The 15,324-nt window shown below is 47.2% G+C and overlaps 3 protein-coding genes across 3 annotated transcripts; 2 read left to right on the top strand and 1 right to left on the bottom strand.

Annotated features, from left to right (window-relative positions):
• Positions 1 to 3,153: 3,153 nt before the first annotated feature.
• Positions 3,154 to 9,343, top strand: BT62DRAFT_319900 (uncharacterized protein). Its single transcript, XM_043180491.1, has 10 exons — positions 3,154 to 3,355; positions 3,405 to 4,559; positions 4,612 to 7,717; positions 7,764 to 8,044; positions 8,094 to 8,237; positions 8,292 to 8,414; positions 8,475 to 8,682; positions 8,731 to 8,843; positions 8,894 to 9,110; positions 9,171 to 9,343. The coding sequence occupies exons 1-9, from the start codon at positions 3,206 to 3,208 to the stop codon at positions 9,044 to 9,046; spliced, it is 5,433 nt and encodes a 1,810-aa protein (XP_043037112.1). The 5' UTR covers positions 3,154 to 3,205; the 3' UTR covers positions 9,047 to 9,110; positions 9,171 to 9,343.
• On the top strand, positions 9,344 to 12,400 carry BT62DRAFT_319679 (cytochrome P450). Its single transcript, XM_043180490.1, has 17 exons — positions 9,344 to 9,895; positions 9,953 to 10,023; positions 10,082 to 10,111; positions 10,160 to 10,196; positions 10,247 to 10,306; positions 10,364 to 10,376; positions 10,430 to 10,565; positions 10,615 to 11,005; positions 11,068 to 11,123; positions 11,180 to 11,333; positions 11,386 to 11,410; positions 11,466 to 11,480; positions 11,533 to 11,601; positions 11,672 to 11,727; positions 11,786 to 11,901; positions 11,958 to 12,140; positions 12,213 to 12,400. The coding sequence occupies exons 1-17, from the start codon at positions 9,580 to 9,582 to the stop codon at positions 12,270 to 12,272; spliced, it is 1,788 nt and encodes a 595-aa protein (XP_043037111.1). The 5' UTR covers positions 9,344 to 9,579; the 3' UTR covers positions 12,273 to 12,400.
• On the bottom strand, positions 12,221 to 15,306 carry BT62DRAFT_934844 (uncharacterized protein). The gene is made up of 4 exons (XM_043186799.1): positions 14,609 to 15,306; positions 14,439 to 14,560; positions 12,445 to 14,388; positions 12,221 to 12,389 (listed from the first exon to the last, which is right to left on the bottom strand). The coding sequence occupies exons 1-3, from the start codon at positions 15,251 to 15,253 to the stop codon at positions 12,483 to 12,485; spliced, it is 2,673 nt and encodes an 890-aa protein (XP_043037110.1). The 5' UTR covers positions 15,254 to 15,306; the 3' UTR covers positions 12,221 to 12,389; positions 12,445 to 12,482.
• Positions 15,307 to 15,324: the final 18 nt, after the last annotated feature.

Here is a 15,324-nt window from a genome sequence, read left to right as displayed (position 1 = left end):
GCATTTTTAAATAGAGCCTCTATTGAGTTTAGCTACTGACCAAAGAGGGTTCACCACCATTTGGTTGGTGGTCCAGAGAATGAGTGGAAAGAGTTGTTGTCTGCAATGGGACTCCCTATGGGTGCTACTTTTTTTTGCACAATCACTCTATTTTATATAGTAAATCCTAGTCAGATGGCCTTGGAATCATTCTTGACCAGTTTTTTTTCTGCTGCCTTCAGCTTTATCTGGTGGTGGTTGTCTGCCAAGGAGTTAGCTGCCCTTGCCAGTCTATATGTTTCAGAATCCAATAGGTTGGGTGGTCAGCTGAGGTTAAGATCAGGAGAACTAAGTTGCTGATGTTTGGATCAAGAGAGTTAAGTACAAATATTGACTGGTGTTGATTCAGATAGATGATGCCATATAGATAGCATGTTTCAGGTTCATGGAGAGTGTCTATGGCATTGGCTGGATGTCAAACTTTGATTTGTACTTTGGCAGTTTGCCAAGTTGATCTTCTAGATGCCTTTGGTTATACAGGTTAATAGCATATTCAGTGGTAGAATATTGCAAAATATCCTGCCACTTATTGTTATCTGAATAAATATACTTTTGTTCTATGTTCAAGGCTAACCACTGAGCATCCCTCCATAAAAAGGCTACTCTCTCTCTATACAGTTCCTCATATTCCTTCTCTCTAGTTCATTGTATTTCTTCAACCAGTGCTTCTTTGTCAGTTTCTTCCTCTGAGTATTCTTATTGCTCCCACTTAAGAGAGATGTCCCAAATCCTCTCCTCATTCCCATCCACATCTTTCTCCTCTTTTTCACTGTCCTCAACAAGATAGTCATCAGATAGATCATAAGTTGGAGGGACCAGGAGATGGATGGTCACCAGAGAGCTGGTCATCATTGTTATTGAGAGTACTAGGACTGGGTTGAGCAGAAGGCTGCTCAATGGATCTGATACTGATGTCAGTGTTGCTTTAGTGGCTGCCTTGCACTCTGTGCTCCTCCAATTCATGGCAATATTGGCAGAAGTTTCGATAGAATCTTAGATTAAGAAAGAGGGCCATGATTCTTCCTCTGAAAAATCTTCAAAGCCTCCTATCAGAGATGTAGAGGGACTTAAAGCCTGTAGGCATCAAGTATGGAGTTAGTATGAGAGAGACTGATATCTGTGTCAGCAAGGGTGAAAGAACTACACTCTCTTCTAGTAGGAGAATAAGTGTTCTGCCTAGCTTTGCTAGTGGTAATGACTTCAGCTAATCCTACCCACAGGTCAGTACTGGTGGGAGTGCTGGACTCTTGGAATAGAGAGGGCTCAGACTCAGTTCAGAGTCTGTACCATGTGGGGCTTGCAGATCTCTATATAACAGCTTCAAGTTTTTGCTGTCACTACTTAAACTGACAGTCATACTGCTCTTCATCATGTAGGTTCTGCCTTCAGACTTGCTCAGCCTCAGCTTAGTCAAGATCAGCCTGCTCTTCTGCTGTGCATATTTCTTCAGTAAAATCTCTGGTGTAGTAGTCAATTTTGTTTTGAACAGTTGGTCTTTAGAATATATATCCCCTTCCTAGCTCCATGTCTTCAGTGTATAGATCCTCATGCTCAGAGAGGTTTGGACTCAACTCCAGAGTTACATATAATAAATTGTGTCTGGAGTCCATAGATGAGGTGGATTAGAGTCCTGAAGCCATTCTAGTGGTATCAAAGGAGTCTCTAGCATGGTTTTCAATCCTGTGCTTGATTGAGGCTGTGGAAGAGTCAGGGAATGGCTCATCATTGAAGAAGTCATCAGGGAGGTTCTGGTCCTCATAGTTTGAGACTAGAGAAAACCCTAGCAGAACCCATGGGTTTCTGAATCCCATGAGATGTAGGTTGTTTCTTCTGTTACTGAGCTGAGCTCAGAGGGAATATCAATATTCTTTTTCTTTCTTAGAATCCTACAGATTTATTCTGCTAGGCCTGACTTTAGGTATGGCTCCTGACAGAGGCTGGAAGGAGTTTCAGATAAAGAGAGGGATATTGTGGAGGGGAAAGTTGGATGTGACATTTTAGAGGATCTGTTGGATCTGTTGGAATGCTTGATAGTGCCAGACTATATAGGCAGTGACTGATTGGCATCTTTAATAAAGTTGGATGATTGCCAAAAGCCTTAAAAGCATCTCTATGATGGCTGCTAATAGTTTAAAGAAGTCATCTGTCAAATTGGAGGTTGTAGTTTGTGCAGGTAGCATTTGGTTTTCTTTGCACTTATTGTGTGTAAGGAAAGAGAAGCAGAAGCTTTGAGCTAATTGTTAGACTCAAGTCACATGTGATCAAAACACATGATAAACTAGTATTGTATCATATTTGTACAGTCACACTAGAGTTCACTTTGTTGTGTCCTATTGACTAATATGCTTCAAGGCCTTTGCAAGAAAGCTCAAGAGTAAGGTGATATAAATAAACTTTAGCTCAAAGCTGGGGTTATACAGCGAGAGCTATCCTACTTATATACTACTTGTTCATTAAGATAAATATACTGCTACTTATTGTGTCTGTCCAAGTCATTGTGCTCATTGTCTTTGAGCATCATTACTATCTACAAAAGGACTGTTGTGCATCATCAAGTGTTGTTGTCACATTGAAAGACAATGACAGACTTGGCTTGTTGTGATGACTAAGCTGGTCTCACAGTCCTAAGCACTGGTATAGGTGCCCTGACTAAGCATAAATAGGGGTTACAGCAAAGAGAAAAGGAAAAAATTGTAACAAGTTCTGAAGTGTAGTTCTAGAAGCCACATTATGCAGAAGAAAATACAGTAATGTACTGTGTATGTGAGAAGTAAGTGCAAGGACAAGAGTGCTCACTGCTCACTCTATCTATTTATACTAGTGAAGATGAGTGGCAAGAATCTGTAAGTGAGATGTGAATGATGAAAAGATGATTGACTTTGAAATGAAGACAAAACAAGGTGAGACATAGACTCAAGACATCTAAGCATTGACTTTGAACAACTGCCTCCCTTGTTCACTCAACATTTCCAGAATGTCTATTTCCATGCCAAAAAGGAACCGGCCCCAGCAGTGTCTGTATAAATTGGTACTTGCAAACTCCTTCAATTTCAAAGCACTCGAGTGTCACATCACGTGCCATCGCGTTTTACGTGACTTCTTCCACGTCACACTACACAACCTATATGCATCGCGAGCCGCGACCGGGTCTCAATAACTTAAGTCCATGACAGACGACGAAGTGGTAGAAACTTCAGATCCGGAGGAGTTGGAAGAGCTTGCTGCTTTTGCGCGGCGTACTTGGATATCTCCTAAGGTCGTCACCGCTGCGAATAAAGAGTCGAACTTGAACAGCCCTCCAAGGAAACGTACAAAGGTTGGTGAACCCACTGTTGGGCGATTTTATATGGCTAATACTATAATAGCTATCACATGGTGGCCCTGTTGTTTCAGTGCTCGCTGCAGGGCCAAGCCCTTTACAAAGGTCTACCTTTCGACTTGCTCCTAAGCGACTTTCGAGCCCTTCTTCACCCCTTCTTCAACATATATTGGATACAAGTCAAAGGGAAACTCTGGATTCTGGTGCGTCTGGACAACATTTTGAAGCAGAGGAAGATATAAGTGCTGGGCCAGAAGATTCACAGGACCCTTTGGATTTTCTCCACAGTTATGAGACTCCATCCCCCGGGCCAATGGCTAGTAGCTCCCAAGCAAACCAACGCCTATTCTCATCTTCTCCTTTATCCTTGAATGTACATCGTCGTCCATCGACACCTCCCTCGTCAGCTCCTGCACCTGGTCTGCCAAAGTTACCACTACATAGTCCACAGCCTAAATTCCGTGCCACTTTTTCCCAATCCCCCGAAGCTTCAACGTCGACTCCTCCGTGTTCCACTTCGATTAACACAGGAACCTTCCATGACGATCTTGACGGTCTATCCCAGTTTTCACCTCAGAATCCTCCTGAACCAAACATGCCGTTGTCTTCTCTCACTCCTACCTCGTCGCCAAGGACCAACCGTTCCAGTCCTCCAAAAAATGTTTCTTCTCCTCGCTCTCCACATTCACCGCCAGTCATACTCCCCGAAGAACGCGAAGCTCTTGAGCGCGAAGGCTTCAATCTCGCTCAGAACGAGTCCCGCTATTCTTTCCGTACTCGAAGTATTCGTCAAGTCAAACCGTATGAATATGACAAAGCGCTCTACCAGAATCAACTACGTGACAACCCAGACGCCATCGTCAAGATGAGAAGCCCCCGTCGCGGCGACCATCACCACAGAACTCGCGAAGAACATTATGAAGAAGAGACTCAGGATCAGGAATACGTACATACGGAGCATCATCGAAAGGAAACCTGGAGTCGGAGTCCAGAACACATTTCACGGTTAGGATTGCCTGATCAACTGTCTAGTTCGGACGATGAAGACAAGGAGATGCGCGCGACCCGCAGAGAGTGGAAGAGAGTGGAGAGAGAAAGGAAGGCTCGTGAAAAAAGGGAGGCAGCTGCAGCCGATGAAGAGCGCCGAGAGAAGCGGGTCAATGAACCATCGGTTTCGCGACACACAAGCACTGACATCGTGGTGAAGTGCTCTTCCCAAGTGCTGGAAGACTTTAACCTAATTTATGCCATAGGCTGATCTTCCGATACCATCATCGCTATACAAAGTCGTGCGATCGCTGTCGCCCAGTCGCGCTGACCCACACTCTACCTTCCCGCCACCCCATTCTATGGCGTCTACCAGGTCTTCCCCAGCCCCAAGTGCTCCTGACTTGTTCAATGATGGCGAACCAATGCCATCCAACACGTACGACGCTCCAATTGTCATCGAAGATGATCCTGTTGGTCGTTCACAATCTCCTGATAACGAACCTACCCCAGATCAGAATGCTTCTCCCAGTGGCAGCGATTCAGAAGGTGACTTAAACTCAGAAGACCGAAAACGAATGAAAGTTCTCAAACGAATGTACCCGGCTTTCATGTTGGGAAAATTTGGCGAGCGAAATACTGCTGCCAAGGGCCGCAAATTCCGGCGCCAAAGTTCTCCTGTATCATCAGGTAGAGAGGCAGAGGAAGTCAATATCCTTCCAGGACAAAGCCGTTCTAGGATAGCCAAGGAGCCGCGGTCGAACAGACAAATTCTCGGGGACTCGGAGAGTTCAGATGAGAAATCGCACGTTCCAAAAAGTGGAAGTGACAGGGACAATGACAACGGCGGCGGCGATGATGATGTACCTCGCATTGTTGACGACGACTTATTTGACTTCGAGACCGTGCATGCTGCGCTAGACGTTATCGAGATATCAGATACGTCGGATGACGAAGTCTTCCATGGGGACGATTACAGACATACTGGACAACGACCATTTTCTCAGCCCAAGAGGAGAGACATCCTCAAAGAGAAGGACGTTATTGACTGCATGCTTGATGGTGAAAGGCAGAGGCCCAAAAAGTCAAGAAAGCGTCATCCAGCTTCGTCTACGGGGATTCAGCCTACAAGTAGAAAACACCGATCATCATCGGTATATCATTCTGCTACGGGACATCGGAGCAGCGGAAAGGGACGTGAACGTCAGACTAAGCTGACTTTTCACCAATCAGAGAAGCTTGCATCCTCACGACACAGGCTTGCCTACCGATCGTCTGACTCCGCTGTGGAACCTTCGGCTTCTGATGGGAACGACGAGCCTCGAGTGCAGTGCAGAGACACCGAAAAGGTGGCCAAGGAGAAGAAGAAAAGGAAAGAACAGCGTCGGGACAAGAATGGACTATATATTTTTACGGCAGCCAAGGGTACCAGGATAGCGAACGGATCCGGAAAACGATCCTACAACGTATCACTTAACGTCGACTTGACCGATGAGGATTTCAACAATGCATTAGCGCCATCTTCACAAAGTGGTGTCAATCGTAGAGCAGATGCTCTTCAGCACAAACCGCGCCCATCCGCCTTTTATGACCATGAACCGCAGATCGAAATCGGCGGTTCCCAGCATGGTTCGAGTCATCAAGGTCGTCCGACAAAGTTCCCTGTGGACGTACCGCTCCTATCCCAAGGTATCTCCTTTGCACGGGATAGCTATGTTGGGAAAGGGTGGCTTTTTGAGCTAATGCACTGTCAGTCGCTCGACTCGCAAGTTCCCGACCCAACGCATTACTCCTTCCAGGGAATTACCCTCGCCCCAGACATGTCTATTTCTCAGTTCGCTGACGTGCTTCCAAAGATATGGGAAGGTCTGTTTAACTTTGCCGTCGACATACCCGACATGGATGGTGACGTAACGATCAAAGGATGGAATGGTCTAGCACGTACAGCGTCTCTTCAGCTGTCTCGGCAACTCCGTATCGGCGCGGAGGATAATGCAGGCCTACGAGCGGCTGTCCAAGACGAGATTAGCCGGCTCTTGGAAATGACGCGCGCTCCAGAATTCATCGCGGCGTCAACGGAGATTCCCGCATTGAATCTTTGCTGGTTAGCTGTCGAATGGTCCGTTCGCCTCGGTTTTCGCTTGCCTCTTGCTCCAGAAGATAACAACCCGCTACTAACGTCAATATCTCGCTTAGTTCAATGTTTATCCCAATACGGTCTGCAGCACAGCATGGCTTCAATCCCGGAGAGCGGCCCTTTCGAGACTGTGACAATTGCTACTCGCACTGTTGAGTTGTGGACATGTGTCTTCCATGTTGCTGATACGTTCCGAGAAACGGCGCGAGGTTCCAATAGTGGCCTCCATCCCTTCTGGCAAATCGTGGAACGAGACATATTATCGGAGCCGGTTGGCGCTACCCATCTGCAGGTTAGTGAGTGGATATGGTCAACGGTGTCCAGTCTTTGTGCGCTGTCCCAGTTCTCGTTGCATGGGTCTACAGTATCTTCCCCTCAGGCTCCGGGCGCGTGGAAAATCGTCACCAAGGCCCTGAAAACAATTTGTCTCGTCGAAAACAAAGTCCGTGATGCTGCACTTCAGGAAGAGAGTAAGGCCAAGCGTGATCAGTACATCGGCACTGTTGTGCGACGTTGTTTTCAACTATGGAGCCGATGTCACTGGAAATTGGACGACGTTTCTCCGACTTTGACTCATCTAGCCGACGTCTTCCGAAGTCGACATTTCGCAAACTTGCGACATGAAAAGTTTAATTTACCTGGGTTCATGCGTAACAACGACCTGTCTATGCTGTCCCAAGTTCAAAAGCATGACAGTGCCTTCGTCGTCTTCCTGAAGCTCATCGTCCAGTTTGCACGTGAGACAAGACCCCCAGACCCCTCGGTCTTGCCCATGAGGGTCAAGAAGTTTCTATCTCTTGCTGTGCCTGTTGGAACCTTGGCATTTTCTAAGCGCTCTCCGCCAAGCACCAGTGAGCTATCAATGTTGCATAATCGTCATATTGCGACAGCGATAGCTATCTATCTGGACCCTGAAAATCACGTTTCGCGGATCGCACATGCTCGGTCCTATGTCAAATTTGACGGGGCCGATTTTGGTACGCGCTTGGTCGCCATTCAGGCGTTGATGCATTATTACCGTTTTATGCTCGTGCTCAAACTGCCTTTGGCCGGAGTCACAGAGTGGTTACGGGCCATCGTGGCCATCGTAGTGAACGAATATGATCCTGCAGTAGTCCCCCAGAGGCTTAACGATACCGTTCTACCTGTTCAGACTGTGCTGCGATGTGTACGTCGGATATTGGACGTTTATAATGATCCTGCGACTCGCGATTACCCGGAGCCCGAACTACTCCGTGCGTTGTTTCTAATTTCTATTGACATATTTTCATACTTTGTCAGTGTGCATCGCTAAGATTGTGAGGAACAGCAAGTTACGCCAAGAAGATTGGATCGGAGGGGAGATTGTAGATATACTTGTCCGATTTTTTGATGCAAGAGCTTCAGTCCTGCCTCCTCCTGAACGCCCTCTAGTACCATCGACTATGGAAAGTCAAGGGAGCCAAGATGAATACGGAATGTTTGATTTGGATATGGATGATCCGACCCTGTTGGCAGCTTTAGGAGACAAACCTCCGCCCACCACTCCCGATTTCAAATCTAAAGATCAAGCCCTGTTCAAGGTGACTATCCCTGATTGTCTTGAATCTGGGGGCTAAAATGTGCGCATAGTTCCTTCACGAAATATCTTGGATACCATATCAATTATTGAGGAAGCTATCGTCATCTCTGAGGACTAAAGTTACTGACATCGATCGTTGTATCACAACCTGGTTGGGGTGTGCCTCTGTTGTCGTCCACAACGATAATGACAAGGTCTGCCATGCTTGTTTCTGATGCTCTGACCTTCTTTCTTATTCTATACTATAGAGCTGGGCAACGTACTTCAAATTATTAGACACTGTTGTCAATCTTAACGGCGACACTTCCTGGAAATACTATGTCCACCTGCAAGGACTCTGTTGTATGCTCGAACTTGATCCAATGATATATGTGGTATTTCAACATTTCGATGCTTCTGTCGTCCATCAACTGATGGCGTTTAAACCGCAGGAATGGGGAAACAGATTCTTCGAAGCAATGCTTGAGTCTTTAGTTCCTATCAGCGTCACCGTTGAGCACCGGTTCTTGTCCCGAATATTGAACATAGATCGCTGTCATCACCCTCTCTTGAAGGATGTTCCTTTTCAGCTAAAAGATGACGGCGACTACCATATATCTGAGGAAGACTTCGTATCCTTACGTCCGATCTTCGTGAAAGGTATTTTTGTTATCAGTGTGATGTAGCGATCGTTCAAAACTTCGAAAGGCATCCTTTCTGTCCTCAACTCAAGGCTTTTGGTCCAGAATTTGGCAAAAGAGAATGAACTCTTTGTTGGGTATTGCATAAACCTTTTTTCTCGGATGCGTAGTTCTTACTCGGTGAGCTACTTTCACTCAGCCTAGCGAAATATTGACTAGAGAAACACTAGTCCCTTGAGTCTGGGTCGGAAGGCCTTCACCAATATGAGACATACTGCCAAGAAGTAACGCAGGAATTTCTCCAGCAGCCTTTACTACGCTCGCATAAACGGCTGGACTACTGGTCTGCTTGGTCGAGGGGAATCGGAAGTCCGAGTCGGTAGCTTGGAGATAGAAGGATCTTGGTTTCAACCATGTGTTGATGATAATCATGACGATTGAAGCAAGGTGAGGATTCAAATTGAACCATTCCACTCATCCGGCTCAAATCAATGTGCGGCTGGTAAGTATCAATCTTTGATCTAGGCTTTTTGAAAACTACGTCCGACAACCGTTTTGTTCAGCGCCGAAGTGTAAGACATAATATTAACTGTCCTGCATCGGGATACAGTAGCGCCGTCTAAAAATCCTTCTGGGGGAATTAAATGACCATGCGCCTTCATCGGGTCGTTTGTTTTTCCCGTCTTTTTCAGCGGCGCAACCCTAGATTATGTTCGTCAACCTGAACGGAAGCACGGTTCCGGCGATATCACAACCGAATGCCGCATCATGTTAAGTGTGCCTTGGTTCACTTCGAATTACATGTACTTCCTTTGTTATCCACATGCACCTGGGAATACTTATGTTGGTGCCGATTGCATCATAGACCCGCAGCTATAAGTAGCAAGATCTCTTACCTAGTGCTCAGAAGGTGCCTATGGCTATCTTCCAACCCTCCCCAGGGATTGTGTATCTGTTCAAGATTACCACCCATGTCCTCGTTCTCCCTTGTTCAGTCTTCTGGGCGCTTCAAGCTGGGCTACAACACTTCAGTGTCATTCTCCCTTCGTGGCTTTACTTAGTCGCTCCTTTCTTGTCCCAAATTATCGTTGGTATATTCTGGAACTTGCTCTCCAGATTTTTCATGCTTCGAGATGCTGCTGCCAAGGGTGCCATCATGATGCCCTCCGTTCGGGAGACTAGTCTTTCTATCATACGGAGCATGATCTACAGCTTTAAAAACGGATATCCCGGTTTGTGGAATCGTCCATTGACAGTATTGTTTTTTTCACTGACAAACAGTATACTAGCTGAAAGGATCCAGAAATGGAGCGAGGAGTACGGAAACACCTTCTCTTTCAGCCTGTTCTCAGAGACGCGGGTGAGCGATTTCAGAGTCCTCGGGTTTTCAGTAAACCTCATTCTTACCTTCGCACAAGATTGTCACGCTGGAACCAGAGCATGTCAAGGTAAGTATGTCAGTGGACCCTTCTATCAACCGTCTCATGCGTAATCAGGCCATCCTAGCTACCCAATTTCACGAATTCCAGAAAGGTCTTCATTAACGCTACTCGTATCGCGTCATGCCGTGACAAATAATCTAGGCCCTGGCACTTATGCCATCTTTGAGTCTCTTCTTGGTGCTGGCGTTTTTAACTCGGACGGTAAGAATTTTCAACGACTAGACGCCACAAACAGAATCTGAGTGATGTCTGTAACAGGTGACATGTGGAAGTCAGCATGTTCCAAATCTCGAATCATTAACCCATGATGAACATTCTGATCAGGTTTCACCGGAACATGACCAGGCCGCTCTTCAATAAAGATCGCATCGGTGACTTCGACAACTTTGAGCGGCATGCTACAGGTACAATCGCCCAAATCAAAACTAGGTTGAGGGAAGGCTATCCAGTTGACTTCCAGGTAGGTTCCCTGAGTGATATTAGCAAACATGGGGTAAACGTACTTGCAGGATGTCGTCGCCCGATTTACGTTGGATTCAGCCACGGAATATCTGCTCGGAAAGGATGTCAATTCGATGTCGGCAGGTCTACCATACCCGTCTGGTTCTCCTCTGGCGGATCATCCCCATTTCGTCAACCACCCTTCGAATGCTTTCGTGAAAGCGTTTGCCAAGGGACAAGAGCAAAGTGCTGTTCGACTCCAGGGAGGACGCACTTGGCCCCTTCGTGAATTCTGGGCAGATGCGGTCAAGCCATCGCGAAAGATAGTTGACGAATTTGTCCAACCCATGCTAACTGAAGCTCTTGAGAAGAAGGCAAAAGGTTACAAGGCGGCCAGGTCCGAGAAGGACATTGGGGAGGATATGTCATTGTTGGACAGTCTTGTAGAAAATACTGATAGTATGCGTGAAGTCCCGTTTATCGAACTCAAAATATGTGCTAATTATCACTATTTTTTCCAGATACCAAGATCATCCAAGACGAGCTCCTGAACATCCTTGTAGCCGGAAGAGATACAGTAAGTGAATGAGACTAGTCCGATTTCAACTCGACTTAGCGGAATCCACGATGCAGACCGCTTCCCTTCTTACCTTCGCAGTATATATGATGTGTGAGCATCCGGATATAGCTGCCCGTCTACGTTCAGAGATACTGGCAAAAGTTGGTACACGAAGACCAACTTACGCGGATATTCGTGATATGAAATATTTACGAGCGTTCTTAAACGGTGTGCTAATTCATACACCTTATTGCGACTACTCATCAGACGTGTATTATAGAAACGTTGCGGCTGTATCCACCTGTGTATGTGACGCTTTCCCTCCGATCTTAAAATGGCTAACTGTGTTAAAAACTCAAGCCCGGGAAATTCTCGGTAAGGAATGGGTGTTCTCCCTAGCCTTCTTGATTTCCTCTATATGTCTTAGAACTGCAAAGGTGCCGACCACTCTTCCGAACAAAGGGTGCGCACCATATTACATTCCCAAAGACACGAGGTCAGTAAGGCTTTCAGTGCTACTTGGTACACTGTCTTTTAAGTGTTTCACTTTTAATGCCCTACTATAGGGTAGTGTATTCTGTATTCTTGATACACCGACGGACGGACTTGTGGGGCCCGGACGGTAGGTTGCAGGTATCTTTCAGCTTAGCTTTAGTGATTCTAGCGCCGACTATGTCCAGCTCTCGAGTTCGATCCGGACCGTTTCCTCGATAGCCGTCTGCACAGGTACTTAACTCCGAATCCGTTTATTTTCGTCCCCTTCAATGCGGGTCCGAGAATATGCTTGGGCCAACAGGTGAGAGTGTTTAGTTTGCTTTCTATTGCAAGCATTCAAATTAACTTACTTATTAGTTTGCTTACAACGAGGCCTCGTACTACCTTATTCGACTCTTGCAGACGTTCTCTTCTTTCAGTCTTGCCATGGATGCTCAGCCAGTGGAAGGCACTCCTCCGGCAAGTTGGGTCAAGTCTTCTGGAACGACCAAAGGCAGGGATAAGATAATGTTCGGATTACACCTGACAATGTACGCCAAGGTATGCATTAGAAAGTCTTCTGAGACTTCCGCTTCTACCTTTCCATCTCACATTACTGACGTTGCTTGATAGGCTGGGATGTGGGTTAGAATGGAAGAGGCAAAAGACGACGATTTGGAGGCGGCCGTATGAGCAACATGACAGGAGAAATTTAGTTTGTTTAATCAATATGACGATGATATTAGCTTATGCTTCTGACTTGAATGGATTCTATTCACACAGTGAAGCACGCCAATAACGAACACGGTGCTTGGAAGAAAAACAGTTAGTGAAGCATGCATACTAACGAAACGATTTAAATTACAAGTATGTCCAAAAGCCTTGCGATACAATCAATGGAAGCTACACCCCTTCGAAAAATGATAACTCTTGAGCCGACAACCCCCCCGTCTTCATTGAGACTGCGTTATTTGACGTCGGTGTGTGAACATGATTTTGTGGCGGCCGCAACAGAGGTGCTGATGCAGGCTGCATCGGCGCAAGTATCTCAGGAGACGATTGTGATACGGTCAGCGTACCAATAGCATTTATCTGCGCTTGTTGCATCGGCAATGATATACTCTCGTCCCCACCGAAGATATCCAGCTGAACTGCCTTTTTCACACCGCCAGGCGGAGGCTCCAGGGGGGGAGGAATGGGAGAGGGTGGTGCAGGCCACTTCCCATGAGCAGCAGCACTCTCCATCAAACTGAGCGTTCGCTGATGCTCTGACCGATTGACCTTTCGTTTCTGAGGAGGAAGCTGTGCAGGTGATCTGGTTGGAGACCTGATAGGTAAGCTCGAGGCCAGCATGATTTTGGGAGGTCGAGCGCTCGAAGTTTTCTCTGGCACGGCGGGCGGAGATGGGGTACGTAACGGGGGTTGCACGAAATCATCAAAATCATCAAAACCGTCCGCGTTATGCGGACCGTTGCTACTTGCGGAAGAGAAGAGGCTTTGCTCTGACGAGAAAGAGGAAAAGCTTGCGTCAGCATGCGCGGACGATGAAGCTCCATCGCCAAGTGCTGGGATCGTATGGAAGTCAGAAAATTCTTCGTCAAACAGCGACAATTGTGCCGTAGCATTTTGAGGCACTGGACTGTGTAAACAAACTGCTGGAGCGGTTGATGGTGGGCTAGGGACTGGCGTCTGCTGACGGGAAGTAGAAGGCGGTGGAAGAGTAAAGGAGAATGGCGGGACTGCGGATTGCATGATGGGATTGGAAGACATGATGGCTGTAGGTATTCGTTTGGAGAGTTGAAATGGGCTCGGGGTACTGCACAAAGTCGGCGAAGGCATTGGCTTGGTAACAGGTGTCGTGTTTCGAGAAGGCACAAATCGTGAGCTCTTCACCGTTTCCGGCGCTGAGGGTACGAGTATCATGGTGTCCATTAAGGAGGATGCCTGTAAAGATGACTGGAGAGGCTGAGAAGGATAAGATAGAGGTAATATACCCAGTGAGCCATCTGGGAGGATGGTGTTTGACTTTGGGACACCGTTAGCTAGGCGACTCTTTGATGGTGGAGCCAGCGGAGGTGGAAGTTTCTCAGGTAGGGGGGGAGACTCAACCATGCTTAAAGGTGCTGGAGGATCTACATCGTCACTCACACTAGGAACAATGTCAGACAAGAATTCTAGATCATCTGATGATAACGCAATGGAATTCCGAGGGCTTATTGTGGGCTTGGTTCTGGAAAAGCGAGTTAAGAATCGGGAAACAGCTGAAGGAGGTGGTGTAGCTGCGCGATCAGGCGGTGGCGGCAAAGAACTTGAAGGGCTTGCAGATGGGGCTGGCGATAAAGGTGATGAAATTACGGGTGACGAAGAGGAAAAAGATCTCCTGTGCGTATCAATACTGGTCCTAGGAGATACAGACGCGCCCGTATTGGCCTTGGCCACTGGAGAAACTGGCCTGTCCGTAACGGGTGGGGTCATAGATCGACGACCGAAAAAGGATAATAAACCTCCTGCTGATTTCTGCTTTGTGTCCATCACAGACGGAGCAACATCCTTTTCCTTCGGTATCAATCGCCACCCCGCGGGAACAAAATCATCTTGTGACAATTCAGGCTGGGCCTTCACAGAAGCCTCCCAGGCTGTGGAACCCTTTGACGCCACGTAACGGGCCAGAGGACTAATCCTTACCATGGGGACATGTCTAGTGAACTTCAAGGTTTCTGCCGTTCTCTTGGATATGAACGTCCTTGAGAAGTCGGCATGGGGCGGAATGGTGAGGTTGTCGGGCACAATTTTCTGAATAGCGGAAGAACTTTTCATACCGTGTTAGTGCCGAGATATTTTCCGAGAATAAAAACCCACAGGTCCTGCATATCCTCAATAGACTGAAGATTGGCTTCGTCCTTGTCGTCCGACTGATCAGGCCATAGATCATGAGACAATTGCTCGAATCGCTGTACAACGGAGGCCAGCAATTCTGGAGGCTGCATCATTTTAGACGAGTCACGAAAGGGTGAGCGAGATAAACATACAACATGAGAATCTCGCCTTGCTTTCTCCCGCTTTGCAATGTCCCATTCATCGAAAAGCTCTGTTTCGGAACCCACATCCGCGGGGGTCCAGTCGGCCTCCCAAGAACTTGAAGCTGGATCAGATAGGTCGGGAAAGGATGGCTTGGATGGTGTCCAGAGGTTCGCCTCTGTGTTACCCATGCGAAGACCAGTCTCAAAACTGCCAAATGCATCTGGGCTTCTGGGTCGTGATTCTGGCCGGAAGTCCTCAGTACTCTCGCCGCGAAAAGATGGCAGTATGAGTGACGGAGGATTAAAAACGCTGGTTTCTACCTCTGGCGACGCAACAGGAGAGTCATGAGGTGACCCAGGTGATGAAGGAACATTCTCCTCCAACGTCACGTCCGGCTCGGCTGTCGATTCCATTTGCTTATGGTCAGCGTTGGCCAACGAAAACTTGCTCTTCAACTTCTCCCCCCACAATGAGGTATGTATATCCGTCGGCTCATTCCACTGGAGGGTAGTGGATGACCAGGAAGGAATACCAATATCGGCTTCTTCATGGTCACTGTCCGAAGTGGCAGGAACAGACCACCGTGTAGGAGGTGATGGGGAATGGTGAGGTCGTGTATCGTCTCCCCAAGCATTTGTCCAAGGATTGTCCATTCAACAATGTTGAGCACGATGCAGGCAGATCATCAAATGGGCAGGGAAGGACCAGGCCCGGATGCAGTTTG

This window comes from Guyanagaster necrorhizus, assembly GCF_019112545.1.
Source record: "Guyanagaster necrorhizus MCA 3950 unplaced genomic scaffold BT62scaffold_22, whole genome shotgun sequence".
NCBI classification, from domain to species: Eukaryota; Fungi; Basidiomycota; class Agaricomycetes; order Agaricales; family Physalacriaceae; genus Guyanagaster; species Guyanagaster necrorhizus.
Note: the sequence above shows the minus strand (reverse complement) of the source record. Positions and strands in the feature narration are given on the sequence as shown.

Excerpts from the sequence above, each read along its gene's own strand:
- BT62DRAFT_319900 (XM_043180491.1), top strand. The coding sequence starts at position 3,206 with ATGACAGACGACGAAGTGGTAGAAACTTCAGATCCGGAGGAGTTGGAA. Across the intron at positions 4,560-4,611 it reads ACACAAGCACTGACATCGTG|GCTGATCTTCCGATACCATC; the intron begins GTGAAGTGCTCT and ends TTTATGCCATAG. Across the intron at positions 8,683-8,730 it reads ACGTCCGATCTTCGTGAAAG|GCATCCTTTCTGTCCTCAAC; the intron begins GTATTTTTGTTA and ends AAACTTCGAAAG.
- BT62DRAFT_319679 (XM_043180490.1), top strand. The coding sequence starts at position 9,580 with ATGGCTATCTTCCAACCCTCCCCAGGGATTGTGTATCTGTTCAAGATT. Across the intron at positions 11,124-11,179 it reads TTGTAGCCGGAAGAGATACA|ACCGCTTCCCTTCTTACCTT; the intron begins GTAAGTGAATGA and ends TCCACGATGCAG. Across the intron at positions 11,602-11,671 it reads TACATTCCCAAAGACACGAG|GGTAGTGTATTCTGTATTCT; the intron begins GTCAGTAAGGCT and ends GCCCTACTATAG.
- BT62DRAFT_934844 (XM_043186799.1), bottom strand. The coding sequence starts at position 15,253 with ATGGACAATCCTTGGACAAATGCTTGGGGAGACGATACACGACCTCAC. Across the intron at positions 14,561-14,608 it reads CAAGGCGAGATTCTCATGTT|CCTCCAGAATTGCTGGCCTC; the intron begins GTATGTTTATCT and ends AAAATGATGCAG. Across the intron at positions 14,389-14,438 it reads ATTGAGGATATGCAGGACCT|TTCTTCCGCTATTCAGAAAA; the intron begins GTGGGTTTTTAT and ends CGGTATGAAAAG.